Source organism: Aspergillus karnatakaensis (genome assembly GCF_047715665.1).
Source record: "Aspergillus karnatakaensis strain CBS 102800 unplaced genomic scaffold BJY04scaffold_58, whole genome shotgun sequence".
Classification (NCBI taxonomy): Eukaryota; Fungi; Ascomycota; class Eurotiomycetes; order Eurotiales; family Aspergillaceae; genus Aspergillus; species Aspergillus karnatakaensis.
The window spans coordinates 26,365-46,826 of NW_027395770.1; the positions used below are offsets into that span (position 1 = coordinate 26,365).

The following is a 20,462-nucleotide window of genomic DNA, read 5'->3' on the forward strand; positions in this document are numbered from 1 at the left end:
GTTTGCAGAGATTTCACGGTTCCAAGTGGGGGCGTGCAGATATGATCCAATATTTCTTCCAAATATTACGGATTGACGAATCGACACTCAGTCAAGGCTAATCTGGAACATTGGATTTACGGTCTTGACCCTGAATATCACCATGATCTGCTCTTGTTTTCAGTTTACATAGTAGGGCTGGCTCTGCTCTACCTCACCTCCTGCGCCTTCCTGATAACTCTTCATAAAACTTTCCCCAATGATCTCAGATGTCAAGATCGAGTTTGACAATACAGGCAATGGGCCTTTGAAGGTGCCAGGACTCAATGGAGTTTGTCTTGGTGCCAGGCCCTTACCGTATACCTATTTTGCAGGTCTTGCCCATCACAATTGGTTACCGGCGCCTTTTACTGCTCGCGAGCTGCAAATGCTGAAACTGATGAACTTTCTAACCGAACGACCGGGCTGGGAGGGTCTGGTGTTTGACGCATCATCTGTGCAAAACTGGCGGACTGAAGCCGTCAAGGAGTTCCCACTAATTAGCTCCAAGGCGTGGGACTGGTGTGTGTCCGAGCTACGCGACAAGGCAGAGCGATACCAGGAGACTGGCTTGATCATGGTTCTGAATGCTGGAGCCGGAGTGTGCAAGTCAGACATCATTATCCCTCCTACGGTGAGAACAGAGATCAAGGACCTTGTCGCATCGGCATCCAAGGACAGGAAAATCGGTGCAATCCAGCAGATCTGGAACCTGGTTGACCCCTCGCTGTACCCGCTGACTTGCGGAAACACGCGAGTGCTGCTCAATGGGGGCAGTGTTCTGCTTGATCAGACTCTGGGTGCTTACGGACAGGGAGAGGTAGCACCACTGTTCTATAGTAATCAAGATGCATGGGAATTTGAAGACGACCCTTATTCGCAGCGCTACCAATGGCTACCCTGCGAGGTGGAATTCTGCGGACCGTCTGGATCGACGGACGTCCGAATTACTTCATACATCAACAATCTCCATCCTCATGAACAGCGACCGCTCTACGAGACGCTGGAAAACGTGATATCTCGAACCATCGAACCATGGAATGAGATCCTAATCAGACGTGTGCGCGAACATCCTAGAAAGTACTGGCATACCGTCGGCCGGGATCCCCTGCGAATTCGTACCTACGGAGTCGAGTGAATAAATCCCTTTCCTCAATGGGCAGAAGAGCTCCCAAAAACGCTGGATGTTGATCGGTCCTCTGAAGATTATCAGCGCTCGCTTGACCGCGTCAAGGAGTATCTCAAGTCACCAGAGCACGGCGTTGAGGTGAGGTGGCGGTTTAACACCACTGGCGAAATCCCGGAAGACTGGGAGACAACACTATCTCTGCGTGAAGTTGTGAATATTAAGTATAGCCGCACGTTTCAGTTCCTCCACTCTGAGCCCGGAACCACCTATTCTTACGAAGACTGGAAAGCAGGGCGGACGGCCAAAGCGATTGTCAGCCGCGAGGGTCATGACAAAATAGACATGACCCAAGAATTTTGGGAGAGAGCTCGCGGAACCAAGGATCCCAATCTTGCCAGGGAGTTCCGCAGAGCAAAAGAAGATTTCGATCACCAGTTTCAGACCGTAGAACTGCAGGAGGAGTTCCGCGAGAAGGGACTGCAGGTGATTGTCAAGCTCGGGGGCATTGAGCTCACGCCAGATAACGCAACCTTCGAGGGAGAAGACTGGCACGCAGACGGTATACTGAACGAGCATATTGCGGGCGTCGCGGTCTATTGCTTTGATACAGAGAATATCAACGAGCCCCGCATGTCGTTCATCCAGCATCCCGAATTTTTTGGTGACGAGTACTCGTTCGACGAGAATTGGGAAGTGCCATACATGGAAGAGTTGTACGGTGTCAAACACGAAAAATCACTATTCCAAGACCTGGGATCTGTCCCTCTTCGCCAAGGTGGTCTAATCGCCTTCCCTAACTGCCTGCGCCATCGACTTGATCCGTTTGAACTGGCCGACAAAACTCGATCGGGACATTGTCGCTTCTTGACCCTGTGGCTCGTTGACCCTTACTATCGCATCTGTTCGACACGAAACGTCCCTCCACAACACGCCGACTGGTGGGAGCAGGAAGCACGATCCCACCTAGCCGCTGCCCACCCGCTACCCCGAGAATTGACTGATCAGATTATTGCGGATACGGGACCATGGCTTATGTCGTTGCAGGAGGCTGAGATTCATCGACAAAAGCGAGCTGAGGAGGAGGAAGAGGTCCGTAAGAAAGACTTCACTGAATTCGAGATGAACTCTGTAGTGTTTATCAAAGTAGATTCTTAGTTGAAGACACGATGCTACCCTTCCATTACCACATTATACAACTGCGCTATTTGGCTATGCATGGCTTGATCTTACCATACTACCTCCCACGCATTCGTTCTTGAAGAACTCCACTTCTTGTCATCTTGACTTATCCAACCTCCCACCCGGTAGTGCGACTGAACAGCGGGACTTCAAACAGATATACTGGTCCATCTCGAATATACACCATGCATGTCCATGTCAGAAGAATACCAAATGATTAACACGATACTAACATTCTCAATCCATGAATCAGAGCCATAATGAGCAAAGCTGTCGGATCTAACTCGTAATGTACTAAAAATAAGCAAAGCCTTCTTACACCTTTACCACACTACCTGTATAAGCCTAATTTCACATTGCTACTTAGATCAAAGCCTCAGAGGCGCCTTTGGGGGCCTTTTATTAACAGTAGATACGTTAACAGACTGAGCCTCATGTATTTTAGAAACCTGGTAATATGAGCATCTCATTAGCCTGGACCAGGTCATCTATGGCTTAGGCCACAGATGATAGCTGTGATATTTTCAACATAAATTACAGGGGGGAAAGCCACTAATTTGACCTGCTAGATCTTGCTTCTGGATGTTCGGGTGCGCAATGACGGACTGGTGTATGTACTGGAGTTACGATTTCCTCCCCCGGCCTTGTACTCAAGCTTCTTGGTCCGGAAAGATTATGTTATACCTAGGTAGCATAGACTTTCTATCTTAAACTCAAAATAGATTAACTGCAGATGACCAGATCAGCAGTTCGTACTTTTGTCAAGAGGTTAGGTCAGTTAGGGTTATGCTCGCAGATCACCCACTACATCATCCGTAGTAGATAGCAAGTATGAACAACCCAATGCATCAAACCATACTTTCCACCCCATTCTAAGTCATCCACCATTTTAGCGAGATGACAACCATAAATCCAAGCTCCCTCCAAGCGTTAATTCTTCCGGCAAAAATTCGGTAGAACCTCCCAACTCCGTACAGTCCACCCCACCACGGCGCCAAAAACAGCGCTAGACAGGGTTTCGATCGGCTAAACTAGCGGTCGAGCAACAATGGCCTTGATTGCCGTTTCAGACCCGCGCTAACCTCGCGGCTTATGCACCTCTTGGCCGGTTATAGTATAGATGCGACTACCTCGATCGTGAACGGGGGGTAGAGGCGGGTGGTGTGGAATGGGATGGACTACAGTCTACCCTTGCCTGGGCGGGGCTGCCCGCTGGTGAGGCTGTGGGTTCGCTATTTAATGGCGAATGATTCGCTCGGGGAAGCATTTTTTTTTCTGTTCTCCATGTGTTCGATTGAAAGTGAGGGGCGATGAAGGTCTGTCCGTATAGGGTTGTCTCGTTGCTAGAGAGCGTCCTCAAGACGTGTCCGGCTAATGGATCGGTTTCGGCCTGTGTATGCCGCCACTCCTCTGATCTATCTCTTGCTAATCTGAAAGGATAGTGCACCGCGTTAAGGAATACGTCTCTCGGCGCCCAAGTGCTCTATCCACACGACCAAGCCTACCACACTTCCCTCGGGACTTACTGGCGCGCCGACATCCAGCAGCTCTACCCCGCGTGCATTGTGCAGCCACATTCTACAGAAGATGTGTCCTTGGCTATCTCGACACTCGTGGAAGCAAGCGACTACACCCCGCGGTGTAAGTTTGCGATTCGCTCCGGAGGACATAGTACGATTCTGGGCTCGACGAATGCAGACTATGCGGTGACGGTGGATTTGTCGATGCTAAACAGCACGGTCTATAATCCTGAGACGTCAATCGCATCGATCCAACCGGGCGCGCGGTGGAAGTCCGTTTATAAAGCTTTGGGCAAATACAATGTTGCAGTGCCGGGTGGCAGGGGAGGTGCTGTTGGTGTGGGTGGTTTCATCACAGGGGGCGGGAACTCGTTTCATAGTGCGCAGTACGGCTTTACTTGTGATGCTGTGGTGAGCTTCGAGGTATTTTACGTCTGGATTGTCTTTTGGCCAGTCTCATACTAACCCAGATACTTCACAGATCGTCCTCTCAACCGGCGAGATAATAAACGCAAACAAAACACACAACTCGGACCTCTTCAAAGCCCTAAAAGGCGGCTCCGGCAACTTCGGTATAGTCACTCGCTTTGATCTCGAGACCTTCCCCTCAGAGCTCCTCTGGGGCGGAATCGTCACCTACGACCACCAGTCAACATTCGACGCACAGGTTGACGCCCTGATCGAGTTTACCGACAATGTGCACCTGGATCCTCTTGCATCCTTGATCCCGCTATACACCTATAACTCGAAGCTTGGGTTTCCGATTATTGCAAACTCGTTTGTTTATGCGCAGCCCGTAGCGTATCCGGGGGCTTTTCAGCGGTTCTACAACCTCCCGAATATATCGGATTCAATGAGGTGGACGAGTGTTGAGGGGTTGGTGGGGGAGTTGGAGCCCGGCGGCGGGTTGCAGTACGTTCCCTTCAGTGTTTCATCAGGTTATACTGATTATTGAAAAGAACAAACTAACGAGATACATCTAGTGAGAACTTCTTCACCCTAACCTTCGCCAACGACCCGCGCATAGTCCGCAAAGCAATCGCTATTCAAGACCGGCTCATCGAGGAGCTCAAAGCGTCAGTTAAGAGCGTGAATTGGTCTATCATCAGCCTCTTCCAGCCGCTACCTGCGCTCTTTGCCCAGATCGGAAAACAAAAAGGTGGAAATGTTCTTGGCCTTGACGAAGAGAGGAACTACATCCGTACGCTGCTACTTCTCTTTCTTTATCCCCTCCTTTGACTCTAAATAGAGATGACGCTGACTAAATCTGACAGTCGACCTCCTTTGGCTAACATGGGATAACGTTGAAGACAACCCCCTCTTCAATCGTATTGGGGAGACGTTCATGGATGAGCTAGAGGACTATGCAAAGTCTGTGGGCGGGGATTATCCCTATGTGTATTTGAACTATGCGGCGGCGAACCAGAATCCATTGCGTAGCTATGGGGAGGAGAACTTGGAGTTCTTGAGGACTGTTTCGGAGAAGTATGATCCGTTAGGAGTTTTTCAGGAGCAGGTCCCTGGCGGGTTCAAGGTTAGCAAAGCTTGAGCATTGAGAAAGTATACAGTAACGATACCGTAATTTATCCAGTATTTAGCCCTAAGTGCAATCCAATATTCTATCACTAGGTTTTCGGTTTATGCTAAGTAACCGGGATGTCAACACATATTGCTGCCCGTCTCTTCTCATCGCGTACCCCTCCCACAGATGCAGCGTTGGCCATAACCGTCCTCTCCTTTCCCTCCGCACTCCACAGACCAACTAACCTCAGCACCACAAAGTATAAGAGTGTCATCAGGTTCAAAATATTGAACTCATTCCGTAAGATTCTCTCATAAGCCCGCTGAAACGAGTCCCAAAATACCGTCTCCTTCCCATAGGCCCCATGAATGTGTCCAAAAACATGCAACTTGGGCCTTCGCTGCATCGACCACAACTTATCAAGAAGGTGTTGACAACCCAGATGGCCCAGATCAAGATGTGCTCGCGGCGGACCATGCGTGATGAGGATATCAGTATCATCAGGAATTCCAATATCCTCCCAGCTCCTGCTGTCCGCGCGCGGATACTGGAATGCCCAGTTTCCGTGTTTCGGTGTATACGGCGAGCCAAAGAGTTTGATCTCTTGGCTTTTGCTGGTATTGAGTGTTGTGGAGGAGTTTTCAAGGTAAATCAGTGACTTCCAGTTGATTGAGCCCTTATTTTCAGCATCTCTGGCTTCTCTGTTCACAGATGACAGCGAATCAAGATATAGGTCGTGATTTCCCGCTATAACCACTTTGAATTGATGGGGATGGTTATCCAGCCAGTCAATTTGTGCTTCGAGCTCTTTTCGACTCCCTGACTGCGTTAGGTCGCCGGCGTGGATGAGAATGTCGCCGTCTGGCAGTTGAGGTTCGGTGTTATGGGTGTCTGAAATGCAGACGACTCGTACTGTGAGTTGATCTTCTCTAATCACGGTGACGTAGTCTGTTCTCGAAAACGGGTCGTAAAGAAGTTTTGCTAAGACCTTCGCTGGAGATCTAAACAGACACGTCCAGAAACTTTCCTGTTCTGGGCGTTGGAGGAGGGCGTCAAGGCCGGATTGACGGCTGAACGACATGGAACTAGAGCGGATTGGGTTGTATCGATATCAGTCATAATATCTGGCATTTCCGTTGTGATGGTATGCGAAAGGGAGAGGCCAGATGGCAGGATTATTCATGGCGAAAGGTTAAGTCAGCTCGACCAATGGTTTGACCTAGGATGACAGTTCTTATGCTAGGAAGAAAAACGAAGCTAAATTCTTCTCGGGGTCACTCTTGCACAGGTCGAAATAAGCATAACATTGGAACCGATGGTGGGCACAGTAAATGTAATTTATTTTTCAAGCTAGCATCCACCATGGATGTCCACCCAGCCCACACTTCTTTCCGCGGAAACTCCCGCTCGTTTCCGCTCAAAATAAATAAATTAAAAGACTTTTCTTCGGGGACTGCTGGGAACCTTAAATAGACGTCATTTGTCTTGTACTAAAGGTGCTTGTTTCTCTTTTCCTCTTGTGCTTCAATCGTCGTACTAATTCTACCTACCCTTCCTGGAGTTCAACACTTGAGCTCTTCGACCCCTTACAACTATGCCCTACACTGGCCACTGCATCTGCGGCAAGATCCGCGTTTCACTGCCGGAGCAGCCGCCGAAATCACTAAAATGTCACTGGTAGTAATCCATCCATAGCCCGTTTAAATACATTGAAGCTAACAATCATCGTATAGTCGCAATTGTGGCCGATCCGGAGGTGGTTAGTACAAACTGCCTACCATAGGGTAGAAATATGAACTAACGAGGAACTAAACGCGTTAGGAGCATCACTAAACTACGTTCTCGATGAGAAGGATGTTAAGATCGAAGATTCCACCTCTTCGCTGCGTGGATTCGAAGACACTGATACATTGAGCGGGAATACAGTTCTTGTATGCCAGACCCTTCCCCTATTTATATCTATTCCTCAGTTGAAATTTCTGAAATAAAAACCAACTAACTAACGACTATACAGCGCCATTTCTGTAGCCAATGCGGAAGGTAAGCATTGCCACGCGGCCATCCAAGTTCTCTTCACAATGCCTTGAATGACCTCTTTCCAACACCGCTACTGCACTCTACAGTCCCCATTTCTTGTCGAGTCTCAAGTCAAGGTGGCTAAAGCTGACATCTAATAGCCCAGTTGAAACCAAAAGTCCTAAGTTTCCCGGAAAATCGCTCATCAAGGCTTCATTGTTCGATGAGATCTCCCCGCCAGAGATGGAGGTTTTCACGGACCGGCGGCAGGAATGGGATAATGCTGTCGAGGGGGCGAATCAAGGATAGCTAGGTACTCTGTGGTGTTGATGTTTGTGTGAAGCGGGGTGTTGGTTTGGGGTTCAATTCTGAGGGTGATAAAGGTGCTTATGGGGTGAATGTTTATTTCATTTTACAGCTGGATTGGATTGAACGGATCAAGTAAAAAGAGCACGGGTTGTGGAGCGTATATTACAAAGTTAAAGCGGCTAAAGCTCGACATAGACGTTTAGAATATGGGCTAGAACGTGGACAGTTGGACGAATTGGGAAGTTGAGAATCATGGCCTCGGATTGGGTTTCGGAGCGTGATATCTGAAATGTCCTGTTTAATCTGAAGCTGGTTGGTAGATTCCGTCTTTCATTCTCTATGCAGCCTACGACTTGGTTAAATCTACAGTTATCTAAGAAAAGGCCGCCGATTGGATAACCTATTTGGCTTCTTGTTCGGTGGACTTGCATCCAAGTGCTTTGTTGTATTCAAGAGGACTCGAGGCTATTGAAACACGCAACAATAGTGCTAGTCCAGTGTTTTGATGCATTATACATTGATTATGCCATTCATCCACAGGACAAAATTAATGGGATGTGAAGACATATACGAAGCAGATGCGGGTATCATCAAGACATTGCCACTCAAAAAGAGGCATCGAGCACAATATAACTGTCCTAGTATCTTGAATTTCAACGATCCTTTACTTGATAAACTTAAAGATAGTAAACAAACAAATAATCACCGGTTTAGACGAGGTTCCCAGGGTCTTAAGGGTTAGAGACGGTTTACCTCCAAGACCGCTGAGTGAACTGGCTTGATGAAATCCTCCAAGTCGACGTGCCGCGGGCCAAAAGCTACTGGTATAGCTGTAGAGAATGTTGTACTGACGAAGGCGTTATGTTCGGCATAGTATAAATGTTGAGAACCCTCTCAGTCTTCGACTCAACCACTCAAGAAGCAGATGTGGTGGTCCAGTATAAAATCAGAACTATGTGCTAGGTAGGGCTAGGATTACTTTTAGTCCATTCTAGCCATTACTAGTCTAGATAGGAGTCTTCGGTTGCATACCAGCTCGTCACGGCTAGATTGACAACTGGCTACTCTACCAGGGCCAAGACAATCAAGCAGTCAGATCCAGCTACCTAGGTATAGCTGATATCTCCAACATGGAGATAGTCAACACCTGGATGATTCAGAGATTAATGGTAAGAACATTCAAAGCCCCCCTTATCTATCCAAGTCCATCTCATGGGGGCTCTGGCATGTATCTGCGCTATAGCTGGCCCAATATAATCCTTATCAAGCATTCTAGTCTTCCTGTTTTGTTCATGATTATTGTCACAAGGAATACAAATCCAAGCATCCATAGAAACCTACCACAAGCCCTCATGAACACGATTACTCACTAAGCCGGTCAGTGAGTTAACAAAACAAGGAAAACTAGTTTTTGTAGTGTGTCCTTTAGTTAGGAAACCAGAAGCCAGCAGTGCGGCTTATTGTAGGATTTGTGCAGTGCGCTCAGGTATATTGTTTATTCGGGCGCGTCTTAACCACCAACGATCAATTGCTATCCAAGAGGAATCTAGGCGATAAAAAAGTCAAAATATGACCCCTTAGTAGGTGTCTTGATGGCTGTACCATGGAGAGGATGTACGAACATCGAAAAGGAGATAGAATCAAAAGATCTAGAAGCCAGCAATGAAGACATATGCATCCCCCAGTAATTGAACTGGAAGACAGATTCTCAGTAGTGATATCTTGTTTGACTTGAAGCTAGTAGAAATTTGGTTACCCTTTCAGCAGTCGGCAACCTTATCGAATGCTGATAATTGTTGAAAGGTTTGAAGGCAAATTTGGTATGAATACAAGAATGCAGTCGTCTCTTCGTGAATTATAGATATGCTCTATCGTGTATGTACAGTACAGTGGTTTGATATTTGTATAAGGTTTAGAACGACGTAAGGACTTGGGCTCCAATGAACAGGAGCACGGCACTCATCAAGGTAGCACCCGGCATCAGGCTCGAGGCAGCGGATAGAGTCCCGCAGCATGAATCTCGATCGTAGGTGACATTGTTCATATCAGCTGCAACCTGGAATACCGAGCCGTTGAAGTTGCCTTCGTTGTAGTAGTCTACTAACAAAAAGTTCGGGGGTCGATTCCACATAGCTGATTCTGTTAGCATGGCTCTAAGAGAAACACTAAGAATAACTTACTGGTACAGTTGTCTGCCATCCAACCAAGGCTTCCGTAGCCGCTATCAGCGTTGGTCTCATTAAGAATAGCGGTGTTCGGGATAAGCAAGTTGATATTGGCAATGTTGAACTCGAGGTTCAGATTGTGGTTAGCCATGTACAAGCGCTCTCGGGCGTCATTCTCCGCCAGGTCAGGTGGGCGCTGCACGGTGCAAGGGAAGGTACGGTCCGTCGGCGAGAAGGGAGTCTCCCACATTTGCGAAAACTCGTCCATCAACCATGGGTAGGCGGTTTGGTTGGCCTCATAGTCCATGAAGACGATTGCCCGCTTACCGGACAGGATGATGCTACCGAGGGTAGGCCAGTCATCGAGCCCCATGGGAATCATTGGCGGTGTGAACACCATGTCCATCAAGCCTGACCTCTCGAAAGGACCGGTGAAGTTCCCGGGTGCGGCATAGTCGTAGTTTCCTATTAGAAGGCTGACGACATCGTACGGGTGTTCCCGCAACCAGGTCGCGACAGAAGTGAGATAGTCCTCGAGTGAGCCTGCACTTAACAGGTCGCAGCTCGTATGGCAGAGATTTACCGTTTCGTTCTGGACGTGGGCCTGGAATTGCACTGCGAAGGGTCAGCTTACTCAAATTTAAATGTCTGAGAGACGTACACATCCGAACTCCATCGTCCAATTGGTACTCCACACCCAACGCTTGGTTTGCGGCAACGTTTCCTTGCATAACAAAAGGACTGTTGTGTGCGGCAACCATGGTGATGTTGGAGTATTTCCGGCTACAGAACTCAGGGTGGCCATTGCAGGGCTGGGTGTTGACTGCCGGCGTTTGAGAGGGAGACGGGGTTGCGGAGTGCGTGGAATTGGTGGTCACATTGCCGGTGATTGTTGTTTGCCCACCCATAAGCACAGTGACCGAGTCCGAAGTTGCTGTTGCGGTGGCGTTTGAAGCTGTTGTATTGCTTCCCGGCGTCCCCGTCACCTCGACGGCAGTTGAGCCGATGACTTCGCCATGGTCTGTGAGGTAAACAGTGGTCGAATAGGTGATATAATCACCGGTCGGAACAGTCGCGTCGTCAATGGTAGTGGTAATAGAGCTCGCGATCTCAGCAAGCGCCTCTGAAATGGCTTGTTCATCGAGACCGGTGGTGGTGGTGGTCGCCGAGTCGGAGTCGGTTTCGCTGTCGGAATTTTGAGAGAGCACCAGGCCGACGGCCATGAGCGGCAAGAAACGGGCTGCCCTCATTTTGCAGGCTGTGAGCTTTTCCCTATCCTCTGTCCTCTATCGGTGAAGGTGGGAGAACAGAAAGAGAATTTCAAGAGGGGGAGAAAAACAACAACGTCAGAGCCACAGCCACAACCTTGCGTCGGAGGGCCGGAGAAGGAGGAGAAGAAAGAGAGGAATACCAAGAGGTGAGCGTGGCTGCGCTAAAGGAATTAACGATCGCCGATTGCGAACCTCGTGGAGTGTCGGCCAATTAAAGGGGCCTCAGCGGGCGCGGCATACCGATGAATGACGTTGCAGGCTGACACCAGGTGAAGAAAAATGCGGTCCAGACTCCGATTTTGATGCCCAGCTTAGGTTACCAGATTCTGCAAGGAGATGCTGGCTGAGTTGTTGTTTGATGTTTCAGTTGCTCGTGTTGAATGCTAGGAGGTAGAAGACTTCAAAAGACTTCAAGGCAGTTGCGACTGGGAGACAAAACGACAATCAATCCTCGTAAACAGGCCGCGATCATCAGAAGATCTCTGGCGAGCTTCATCATCGCCGGCCAACTGTGGATGGGTCGGCAAGAGCTCGTCTTGGAAGTTGGGCAAGACTATTATTGATGGACGCCGCTGATCACAGAGCTTCTAGCCACTTTCATGTTGCTCTCCTCGCAAAACCTTACCTACCTTCGTCCTCCCTCTCCTTTCAATCATTTCATGCTCCGTTCACTTTTCTTATTCTTACCAGCCTGTCATTTTTGCTTCTCTCGTTGGCCCACGATTTTCGAGATCCAACGTCATCCTTAGCTTCTCCTCATAATCAACACAGTCAAATCCCAATCTTCCCACTGTTGCTCCGCCGCACCCTCACCTCCAATCTCGTCTCCTCCACCCCTAGCTCTCAGTCCGTATCTATATCTTCTACCATTCATACAGCCGTGGTCGAAATATCCATAGCTTCTGCTTGTCCTTTCGCATCGGCCAGGGTCTATGGCGGTGCTTCCTCGCTTCCGCAGGTCCTCCGAGCGTCCCGTCTACGGCCGGAGTCGGTCGACTGTACTGAGGCACCGCATCTTACGCTCGTTTTTGCACCTCATCGCCTTTATTTTTCTCATTCTCGTGGTCATTGGAAATATCGCCGACAAGCCTGTCCTCCGGCAAACATGGTTTATGAAAATTGACCTCTCCGATATTATACCACTGTCGGTACCCAACGCCGTCTTCATCAACAGTATTGCTCGGTCTATCGGTCTCCACGACTTCTATCAGGTTGGGCTATGGAATTTCTGTGAGGGCTACAACAATGAGGGCATCACATTCTGCTCAAGCCCGAAAACACTCTACTGGTTTAATCCAGTCCAGATTATCCTCAGTGAATTGCTCGCCGGAGCTTCCAGTAAGTTGCCGTCATAAAGCACAAAGATGATGCACCTCTGACAATGCTATAGTTGCCCTCCCGGCCGATATCACGGATGCTCTCGACCTCGCCCGCGAAGCCTCCCATTGGATGTTCGGTCTCTTCATCACCGCGACTGTGCTCACTTTCATCCTCATTTTCGCATCGCCATTTGCGGTCTCCTCGCGCCCGCCGCAGATACTCTCTCCTGACCCAGGCGTCAACCGACTCCACCCTCCGCATCGTCGGCGCACATTCGTTCTCCTCCGCTCAATTCCCTTTACCATCTTTACCTTTCTTACCGCTCTCTTTACAATCGTTGCCGTCGTCATCGCGACTGTTATGTTCATTATTTTCAAAAATGTCTTCTCAAGCGGCGACGCATTCGAACTCAACATCCGTGCTGAGCTTGGTACTCGCATGCTGGCATTCATGTGGATCGCCGCGGCGTTCAACCTTTTCGCGTTTCTCGTCGAACTCGGCTCCTGCTGTGCGTCGTGTTGCGGAGGCCGTAAAGCGCGCAAGCAGCTCAAGCATCACCCTGAGGGCTCCACGACCACCGGTACTGCAACCCCTGAAATGCTGGAGAAGAACAGCCCGCGCCAGCGAAGCCCTCCAGGTGAACAGCTGCAGCAATGATTTGCTTCCGACCATCCTGGTACCCCTTTTGTATTTACCAGGTCATCCTTACCATCATCAATATATACGGATCTCACACGGACGAGAGACATCTAAACTATAAAATCGGCTCTTTGTTGCATTAGATTGGGTTAAATGGCTGTAGGCGGTTTTTTGGACTTGGGATATAGCTGCTATAACTATGTACGACTCTAGTTACGACGTTACGGTTATGATATATATATATATATATATTATTCTATACTGCTTTGGCTTGCAATCTACAATCTAGAGGATCAGATAACCCGGCATCCGAACGGACTGTAACCTGATAATCAACATCCCATATCCCCCTCTTAAGTGAGGCCTTACTCCTATCCCAAATCGTTCAGATCATAGCAGACGAGAAAACTGCTCAAGTACCCACCCGGAGCTTGACCGTTCCCATAGCTACTGTGGAACTCGAGAAATCGCAGCGGCACAGCCACTCTACTCTAAGGGGAGATGCTTAGATAGCTTAACGGCGATCACATCAAGTCCTTTGGAAGGAAAAGGCCCAAATGCGTTTGTATTATTTATTAGAGTCTGATGACTGTGCAACGTCAACTTGACCGAGAGCCTGCATGCAAACCCCGAAACAGAAACCGCACTTGAATAGGTAGCGCTATATATATATATATTTATATTTTACTTCTTGTATTACGTACATAATTCATTCTGAGATCCCACGGGAGGTGGAGTTGTCGAACGGAATGATGCGGCGGGATATATGAGCTTACAATGTACGTCCATGTGTCCTAACTAGTAGTATCCAGTACTGCAGGAAGAATTCCTAAAACGACACGATGTTGAAGTAAGGTTCTATTAAGGTTGTTGTGGGTTTGACTTGGGGCTGGAATGACCTTGTTCGGCTGTTAGAGGAATGTACTACGTCGGGGGCTGAGAAGCGTGGAGACCCTTGAACAGGTGCAGGGTCCTACCTTACTCTCTTACTGGTCTAGACTGCGACGTGCATGGTGACTGCTTCAAGAGGGGACGTAACGATAGCAGAGGATCCGCTGCTTCTTGAGATGGGATTTCTTGTTCAATTTCCTTGCTTGCTCACTGCATATCATGGTATATAGCTAACGAACATACCTGGGCATAAGACAGGCAAAAATGATGTGATAACATTCAGTTCTCAGGCAAATGCACCGCGCTCCAACAAAGGAAAGAAATGTAGAATTCTCAGAAAATGATAATAGTGAAATGGTATATCTTATGACGTTTTTCTCTCGTTTTGGCGCCCTGTATCTGCTCAGCCGAGGGCAAACCATGTCACGCTCACGACGACGTCGAGGCCCTTGGCTTCCGCGCCGGGGTACTTGAATGTCCACATTCCATCGCGGTTGACGTCCCAGAAGGCGCCGGAGGCAGAGTGCATGCCGCGTTTGCCGGTGTTAGCGGCAGAGCCGTCAGCCGCAGAGCCCTTATCAATCAGGCCTTGTTGCACGATGGTGCTGTTCACGGTAAATCGGTATGGCGGGGGAGTAGAGGGAGTAGAGGGTGTGGAGGGGGTGGAGGGGGTGGTGGCGGTGATGAGAGCTTTGAGGATACCGTTCTGCCATATCTGTTAAGAGAGCCCTCCTGTTGATAGAGCGACACGTACAATAATCGCCGAGTTCCATGTTCCGACCTGGGTGTGCTCGTAACCGTCGGCTTGTCCAAGGGCGGAATCGCAGGCCTGTTTTAATAAGATCAGTCGGGGTTTCGAATTGTCGACGACTCAGCAGTACATGATGCTTAGTCCAGCGCCCATTGGCTCAGGAACGCACCTCTGTGGCAATCTTGGTCAAATCCGCAATAGGGACGGGCTAGAATAAGAGCGATGATTAGCGGCCGGTGTTGTTTTGGGTCCATCGCGCGCGTCGACCGAGGATGCATCGGGTGTTCTGCGGCTGACGTACAGTAGGGGGGTTCTCGACAGCCATTGTATCAGGAGAATCTGCGCAGAGGTCTTGTACGTTCGACTATGAGTCTTGCAGCAGGGAGTCAGTAGAACTTCGTTGATGTTGACGCGAGATATTGTGACGTTGTCGGATGAAGGTTGTGGGCAGAACCAGAGAAAGTCTGTGGGGAGAATGTGGACCGAGGCCGGTGAGGACAAACTGGTCCGGGGAAGAAGGATCGCGTCGCACTTACCAAAGAGAGAATATATGCAAGGATGAGAGGCTAAGATTGACGCACAGCGAGCGAAGTTGACGAAGAGAAAGGCCAGGGTCCTGTTGATGTGAGAGACAGACACTCAAGTGGCATCATGGGCGTGACTCTGCGACTGGTGGTTGGACAAGCGGCGTCCCACGCTATACCTGTTATGGGTCAGGTCAATAGTGGCATTATTACTACTTCAGGACTAGCGCGGTGCTTGTTGCGATTCTTGCGACCGACATCGGCGCCGGCGCTACAATGATCCAGTCTAGCGCCTAAGGCAGCCATACAGTTCTCGGCATGCGAGCACGTGGGTGGCGGCAGGCGGGTAGGAGCGGCAGAAGAGCCACTCTGGGCCGAAAGCGTGATAGCTTCAAGGCGCGGCCCCATCGACGTCGGATCTCGCCCACGACAGCTTAACTTCAAACAACGAGATTTTTTAGCTTGGCGCACCAATTCGTTCTCTGTCTATTTATACGCCACCTTCTTCCACTACGCATATTCTTCCTGATTTTTTCCCGTCGATAGATTCTTCGCAGCTCAAGCTTTACCACAAACACCACACCCCGCACATCATGTCCAGCCAGCCTCTTCTCCAAACCGCTCCAGGTCCGTCTACCCGTTGACAATTGACTCAATTCTCCACCAGAAACCCCGCTGACCACAAGAAATCTAGGCAAGCGCATCGCCCTGCCCACCCGCGTCGAGCCCAAAGTTTTCTTCGCAAACGAGCGAACTTTCCTCTCATGGCTTAACTTCACCGTCATCCTCGGCGGTCTCGCTGTCGGCCTCCTCAACTTTGGTGACCGCATCGGTCGCATCTCCGCCGGTCTCTTCACAGTCATTGCCATGGCAGCCATGATCTATGCCCTTGTAACCTTCCACTGGCGAGCGCAGAGTATCCGGAAGCGTGGACAGAGCGGAATTGACGACCGGTTCGGGCCGACGATCTTGGCCGTTTCACTGCTTGCTGCCGTGGTCGTGAACTTTGTTCTCCGTATGTTGAACGAGTAAATGGTGGGAAAGACTTTGCATTGGGTGTGCATCGTAGGCTGCTTAAGCTGCCTGGATCTCGCTTTCAGCCTTGAGCATCCAGCCTCGCCTGGTGAACAGGAGCTTTGCTCCTTACCACCTCTACATGTATAACATGTATACTACCGAGTCAACGTCGAGTATGATTACGCCTTGTATGGTCGAGCCACCGCCGCTTGAGTGTGGGCGTTGGTATGATATCACTATATTGTTTGCACAGATTTATGTTCTGTTGATGAGGCGTTATTTACCTGTCTTTGGATGCATTCGATGAGCATGTGTACTAGTTTCGTTAGCATTGTTGATGTCGCCATCACTACGTCAGTTTGGAAATGGATTATATGGCTTTAAAAACACAGACAATATGCTTAATGAAATTGTAGCACTGCGTAAAATTTTTAAAGTACTAAAATGGAAGTAATCATCGAGTAATCGTAATTCTCACATCCCGAACTCCAAGGTATAGGCAAACAGCCTCCCACTATGTCCAACCAGGGCGCCATGCTAACCATATATGAAGCATACTACGAAATAAAGTAAGAGCAGCGTCAACGCTAACGAGGCTCGGAGTAGTCGTTCAGCGCTACGCACACCGCCCCGCGGTGATGTCCGCTATATTGGCGGATGATCTGGCCCGACGCTAGCTCCCAAAGGCGCGCATAGTGGTCGCTTGACACAGTCACCAAATATGCCGAGTCAGCTGAGAATGCACAATCCCAGACCCATCGTTGATGGTTCGCCAGTGTTGTTTCTAGGAACAGAGTGCCGGTATTTGGATCCATGGGAGGCCCGTCAGGCTGGACCGGGAATGGCGGCAGTGGTTCTTCAGTCGGAGGTGGCGGTTGCCCGTTGAGCAGATGGAAAGGAATGCTGTCAGCCCTATTTTGTTGGAATTGCACCTTTTCAAATTGCACAGAGCTGCTCTGGCTGTCGGAGGGAGCAGGTGACAGAGGTTCTGGCGTCGGCTTGACTTCTGCGGCCGGCGGAGAGATGGCTTTCGTGCGAGCCGCCGCTGCGAGCGCCATTTTTGCTGGGGGGTAATCGAAATCAAGGTTCCAAACCTTTGCTGTGTGGTCGGCAGAGCAGGTCGCCAAGTGCTTGACGTCGGGCGAGAGAAGGACTCGAGTTAGATAGTCCTTGTGGGCTTGGAAGGTGCAGATGGGAACGATGCGAGTAATCTCAGCTTCTTGTATCATGCGCCAGATGTACACATTTCCCTAGAACAATTAGCGCGGGACGAGCTACTATTTCAGAATCTCATACCTTTTTGTTGCCGGCGCAAAGTAGAGACCCGTCACTGGCGACACTGACACTGTGCACAGCGACATCTTCTTCTGGAATCAATTGATGAGTGCAGACACTCTCGCCAAGATCCCAGACTCGAACAATGCCAGCACGATCACCGCTGATGAGTTCTCCTTGGTTCGGATGTATGACTACGTCATTGACCGGCGCCTTGTGCGCGTAGTTGCGCTGAAGACTGCCTGTCCTTGTGTCCCAAACCTTGACAGTGCCGTCCTCAGAGCTAGTAACCATCCACTTTCCCTCGCAGTGAAACGCGACGCCGGTAACATTGTTTGTGTGACCCTCAAAGGTCATAACAGGATTGGGATTCGTGGACTTAATGTCGTATAGTTTCACATTGTTGTGGCCGGCGGCGGCGAGATATCGTTTGTCCGGGGTAATGCACAGGCGGTTTACCTGGGAATCAGGATGCTGGATAGTGCGCGAGCATATCCCTGAGAGAGCCTCCCAAAAGCTTTACATCATTAATCTATGATCCCTACACTAGAGATAAGTTGGAGATAGACTTACCGAATAGTATGGTCATAGCCCGCTGCGCAACACAGAGCAGTCAGATCAGCTCCCTAGCAAGCGACACTCACAGCAACAGGGAAGCAAGAACTCACCGGTACAGAGAATGACACTCATGGTTACGACTCAATCGGACGACCAGGAAGTTGAAAGCGAGCTCCAGACTGACTCGCTGACCCCGAGGTTGGTTGAGCCGCTTGGGATCCTGCCGGTTTTATGTTGGAGGGGACTAAATTGTGCCTCCCGGCCCGGTTGGCACGTGAGCGGTCTGCTAAGCGGTGCAAAAAAGTCCCATAGTGGATTACTCTTTTTCTCATTCTCATCCCCTCACTCTTCATCATACCTATCCTTCATCTATTCCTTCGTCACAATAACAATCTCATCTTTATCCTGCATGGGCATCTCTTATATGGCTCTTACTGCAGTTTAAGCACGACCACGTCGTCGGTTGGCATACACTCTCAGTGTGTCCACCCGTCGAACGTGAGAAGGTAGGACGTGGCAGATCTGAAGAAAACAACGCGGCTTGAGATTACCCTCCTTGCCTGCTTGAGCGATGGATAGAGACGTGGTTGAAGGTAACTCTACCTCCGATACCTCTACCCGCTTTCATGATCTTTCGGAGTCTTCAGCTCTGATGGACTTTTCCCACATGCACATGAATGATCTGGGGCTTACACCTTCCCCTGGGCATCAGCTGCAGGGCGATATTCTACAGAATGAAGAGCAAAACTGTTCGAGTAGAACTGTTTCAGCCGGCAGCCGTGATGCCATAGAGCAGACGGAATTTCAAACCAGCCTTGATGCATTTGATGCGCAAGCAAACGATCTATTCGGCGACGACGAGAATTCGTACGATCCTCTTTTCGATTCCACTCTTCCAGAACTCGACTTCTTCTTCTCCCGCAAACGAACTTCCGAGGAGTCCGACCTTCCACCTGAGAAGCGACAGCATCTGGAGACACCAGTTGAAACGCCATCTCTCACTCCCGATGAATCGTCCACTGGATTCTTCGACGACTTTGATAGGTTGTTCGCTCGCGGATTGGATCCTTTAGTCTTTCCTCACGATGTGTTACCCCAGTTCGAAAAAGATGTACCCCAGTTTCCTCCGAGCCCGCCTGTCAGCCTACCTGTGGTGAGCGATTCGACCAAAGACCGGTTTGGCTTGGATGAGCATGACATTATTACCAGCACTACTCAGGAGGTTCTACAGATCAACAAATCACCCGAGTATGCGTCCCCATACCCAGTTCCTGGAGGACACCTAGGCTACTTTCCATCAGCTCCTTGCCTTCAGGTGAAGCGCGTTGCTCTTCAAGAAGTGGAAAAGGATAAACAAATTGCCTGGCTTCAGAATCATGTCTCCGAACTTGCACGTGAGCGAGACTCTTACAAAAAGTCGCTAGCACGGTACACGAGACTAGACGGAGACGGAAAGTCCATAGCACAGTTGCTGGAAGAAACTGCGACTCTTCGACGTGTAGCCTCAAGACACCAAGCACGAATTGACGGACACCGCAAGGATGCTACCGAGTGGAGGAACAGACTACACGCTCTCAGCACGATTTACAACAATCTCCTGTACGAAATTCAGGTAGAGAAACGAGTTCCTACTATTGATTCAGCTCCACACGGATACCAACCACGTCGATTGTCCACTTCGTTGCAGAGGCAGATAGCCGGAAACTTTGTTGTGAATACCACATCTATACCAGCGCCTCCACAGGCATCTTACCAACACACCATCGTTATCCCGGATGCCGAGGATCAGCCTACTGTTCCGACAGCGCACTGTCAAAGCTCAGGACAACAGCACCAGCCTCCAGGGCAACCCTCACAACTTACTCAGCAACCTAAGCGCAACGAACAACAAGTCCAATTTCACGGACAGTTTCAGCGACCTGAGCAACCCCAGAAATCTCGAGCTGTCACGATTGACTTGACTGAGGAAGACGAAACTCCATCATGTCCTGCAGCCACAGAATCTAGCACGACCAGCACAAGCACCCTTAAAACGTTGCGGGCCAAAAAGTACGACTGGCTGAAAGCCAGAAACGACACGTCCAGAGTCCCTTCGCCATCGCCAAACATCAATGAAGATGAGCTAGCCCTTCTGGTGGAGGCGAATTTATCGCAAACATGACTGATCAAGATACCCTTCACTTTTACGACTGCATAGCGAGGAGTTTATTTCATTGTACGAGTCCATGATCCTTCTTCAGGCTCTACAATCATGCTAGAACCCAATTACTGTACTTAGGACTTCACCAATTGATGGTATTATTAATGCTGATCATGATGGATTAGCCTGTGCAAATACGGCCATGCTATAGTTAGACC

General features: G+C 49.5%; 10 protein-coding genes across 10 annotated transcripts; 6 read left to right on the forward strand and 4 right to left on the reverse strand.

Moving 5' to 3' along the window:
* Window positions 1-238: 238 nt before the first annotated feature.
* Window positions 239-2,302, forward strand: BJY04DRAFT_222288 (DUF4246 domain-containing protein; the record flags this gene model as incomplete). Its single annotated transcript, XM_073717345.1, has 2 exons — window positions 239-1,136; window positions 1,182-2,302. The coding sequence occupies 2 exons, from the start codon at window positions 239-241 to the stop codon at window positions 2,300-2,302; spliced, it is 2,019 nt and encodes a 672-aa protein (XP_073566973.1).
* Window positions 2,303-3,619: 1,317 nt separating this feature from the next.
* Window positions 3,620-5,395, forward strand: BJY04DRAFT_230844 (FAD-binding oxidoreductase; the record flags this gene model as incomplete). The annotated part of the gene is made up of 5 exons (XM_073719374.1): window positions 3,620-3,720; window positions 3,769-4,269; window positions 4,328-4,758; window positions 4,830-5,047; window positions 5,121-5,395. The coding sequence occupies exons 1-5, from the start codon at window positions 3,637-3,639 to the stop codon at window positions 5,393-5,395; spliced, it is 1,509 nt and encodes a 502-aa protein (XP_073566974.1). The 5' UTR covers window positions 3,620-3,636.
* Window positions 5,396-5,489: 94 nt separating this feature from the next.
* On the reverse strand, window positions 5,490-6,449 carry BJY04DRAFT_222290 (metallophosphatase domain-containing protein; the record flags this gene model as incomplete). The annotated part of the gene is made up of 1 exon (XM_073717346.1): window positions 5,490-6,449. The coding sequence occupies one exon, from the start codon at window positions 6,447-6,449 to the stop codon at window positions 5,490-5,492; it is 960 nt and encodes a 319-aa protein (XP_073566975.1).
* Window positions 6,450-6,815: 366 nt separating this feature from the next.
* On the forward strand, window positions 6,816-8,040 carry BJY04DRAFT_198665 (GFA family protein). The gene is made up of 5 exons (XM_073712636.1): window positions 6,816-7,045; window positions 7,102-7,127; window positions 7,190-7,299; window positions 7,383-7,408; window positions 7,546-8,040. Exons 1-5 carry the CDS (start codon window positions 6,963-6,965, stop codon window positions 7,691-7,693), a joined length of 393 nt encoding a protein of 130 aa, XP_073566976.1. The 5' UTR covers window positions 6,816-6,962; the 3' UTR covers window positions 7,694-8,040.
* Window positions 8,041-9,285: 1,245 nt separating this feature from the next.
* Window positions 9,286-11,338, reverse strand: BJY04DRAFT_198668 (PI-PLC domain-containing protein). Its single transcript, XM_073712637.1, has 3 exons — window positions 10,520-11,338; window positions 9,874-10,473; window positions 9,286-9,826 (listed from the first exon to the last, which is right to left on the reverse strand). Exons 1-3 carry the CDS (start codon window positions 11,106-11,108, stop codon window positions 9,606-9,608), a joined length of 1,410 nt encoding a protein of 469 aa, XP_073566977.1. The 5' UTR covers window positions 11,109-11,338; the 3' UTR covers window positions 9,286-9,605.
* BJY04DRAFT_198669 (SUR7/PalI family protein) lies at window positions 11,332-13,342 on the forward strand. The gene is made up of 2 exons (XM_073712638.1): window positions 11,332-12,467; window positions 12,520-13,342. Exons 1-2 carry the CDS (start codon window positions 12,062-12,064, stop codon window positions 13,104-13,106), a joined length of 993 nt encoding a protein of 330 aa, XP_073566978.1. The 5' UTR covers window positions 11,332-12,061; the 3' UTR covers window positions 13,107-13,342.
* An 805-nt stretch (window positions 13,343-14,147) lies between these two features.
* On the reverse strand, window positions 14,148-15,359 carry BJY04DRAFT_198672 (dynein light chain Tctex-type family protein). Its single transcript, XM_073712639.1, has 4 exons — window positions 15,032-15,359; window positions 14,900-14,938; window positions 14,734-14,808; window positions 14,148-14,685 (listed from the first exon to the last, which is right to left on the reverse strand). Exons 1-4 carry the CDS (start codon window positions 15,053-15,055, stop codon window positions 14,383-14,385), a joined length of 441 nt encoding a protein of 146 aa, XP_073566979.1. The 5' UTR covers window positions 15,056-15,359; the 3' UTR covers window positions 14,148-14,382.
* A 207-nt stretch (window positions 15,360-15,566) lies between these two features.
* Window positions 15,567-16,693, forward strand: BJY04DRAFT_198679 (putative vacuolar transporter chaperon Vtc1). The gene is made up of 2 exons (XM_073712640.1): window positions 15,567-15,881; window positions 15,949-16,693. The coding sequence occupies exons 1-2, from the start codon at window positions 15,848-15,850 to the stop codon at window positions 16,284-16,286; spliced, it is 372 nt and encodes a 123-aa protein (XP_073566980.1). The 5' UTR covers window positions 15,567-15,847; the 3' UTR covers window positions 16,287-16,693.
* BJY04DRAFT_198681 (WD40 repeat domain-containing protein) lies at window positions 16,677-18,307 on the reverse strand. The gene is made up of 4 exons (XM_073712641.1): window positions 18,215-18,307; window positions 18,120-18,141; window positions 17,568-18,063; window positions 16,677-17,521 (listed from the first exon to the last, which is right to left on the reverse strand). Exons 1-4 carry the CDS (start codon window positions 18,234-18,236, stop codon window positions 16,859-16,861), a joined length of 1,203 nt encoding a protein of 400 aa, XP_073566981.1. The 5' UTR covers window positions 18,237-18,307; the 3' UTR covers window positions 16,677-16,858.
* Window positions 18,308-18,449: 142 nt separating this feature from the next.
* On the forward strand, window positions 18,450-20,436 carry BJY04DRAFT_198683 (uncharacterized protein). The gene has a single exon (XM_073712642.1). The coding sequence runs from the start codon at window positions 18,676-18,678 to the stop codon at window positions 20,263-20,265; it is 1,590 nt and encodes a 529-aa protein (XP_073566982.1). The 5' UTR covers window positions 18,450-18,675; the 3' UTR covers window positions 20,266-20,436.
* Window positions 20,437-20,462: the final 26 nt, after the last annotated feature.

Coding starts and splice junctions, on each gene's coding strand:
- BJY04DRAFT_198669 (XM_073712638.1), top strand. CDS start 12,062: ATGGCGGTGCTTCCTCGCTTCCGCAGGTCCTCCGAGCGTCCCGTCTAC. Junction 12,468..12,519: donor ATTGCTCGCCGGAGCTTCCA/GTAAGTTGCCGT, acceptor ACAATGCTATAG/TTGCCCTCCCGGCCGATATC.
- BJY04DRAFT_198679 (XM_073712640.1), top strand. CDS start 15,848: ATGTCCAGCCAGCCTCTTCTCCAAACCGCTCCAG. Junction 15,882..15,948: donor TCTTCTCCAAACCGCTCCAG/GTCCGTCTACCC, acceptor CAAGAAATCTAG/GCAAGCGCATCGCCCTGCCC.
- BJY04DRAFT_198681 (XM_073712641.1), bottom strand. CDS start 18,236: ATGAGTGTCATTCTCTGTACCG. Junction 18,064..18,119: donor GGCTATGACCATACTATTCG/GTAAGTCTATCT, acceptor AATGATGTAAAG/CTTTTGGGAGGCTCTCTCAG. Junction 17,522..17,567: donor TTTGCGCCGGCAACAAAAAG/GTATGAGATTCT, acceptor TAATTGTTCTAG/GGAAATGTGTACATCTGGCG.
- BJY04DRAFT_198668 (XM_073712637.1), bottom strand. CDS start 11,108: ATGAGGGCAGCCCGTTTCTTGCCGCTCATGGCCGTCGGCCTGGTGCTC. Junction 10,474..10,519: donor GGACGATGGAGTTCGGATGT/GTACGTCTCTCA, acceptor GACCCTTCGCAG/TGCAATTCCAGGCCCACGTC. Junction 9,827..9,873: donor GATGGCAGACAACTGTACCA/GTAAGTTATTCT, acceptor TAACAGAATCAG/CTATGTGGAATCGACCCCCG.
- BJY04DRAFT_198683 (XM_073712642.1), top strand. CDS start 18,676: ATGGATAGAGACGTGGTTGAAGGTAACTCTACCTCCGATACCTCTACC.
- BJY04DRAFT_198672 (XM_073712639.1), bottom strand. CDS start 15,055: ATGGCTGTCGAGAACCCCCCTACT. Junction 14,809..14,899: donor TGACCAAGATTGCCACAGAG/GTGCGTTCCTGA, acceptor TTATTAAAACAG/GCCTGCGATTCCGCCCTTGG. Junction 14,686..14,733: donor CATGGAACTCGGCGATTATT/GTACGTGTCGCT, acceptor CAGATATGGCAG/AACGGTATCCTCAAAGCTCT.
- BJY04DRAFT_198665 (XM_073712636.1), top strand. CDS start 6,963: ATGCCCTACACTGGCCACTGCATCTGCGGCAAGATCCGCGTTTCACTG. Junction 7,046..7,101: donor AAATCACTAAAATGTCACTG/GTAGTAATCCAT, acceptor ATCATCGTATAG/TCGCAATTGTGGCCGATCCG. Junction 7,300..7,382: donor TGAGCGGGAATACAGTTCTT/GTATGCCAGACC, acceptor ACGACTATACAG/CGCCATTTCTGTAGCCAATG.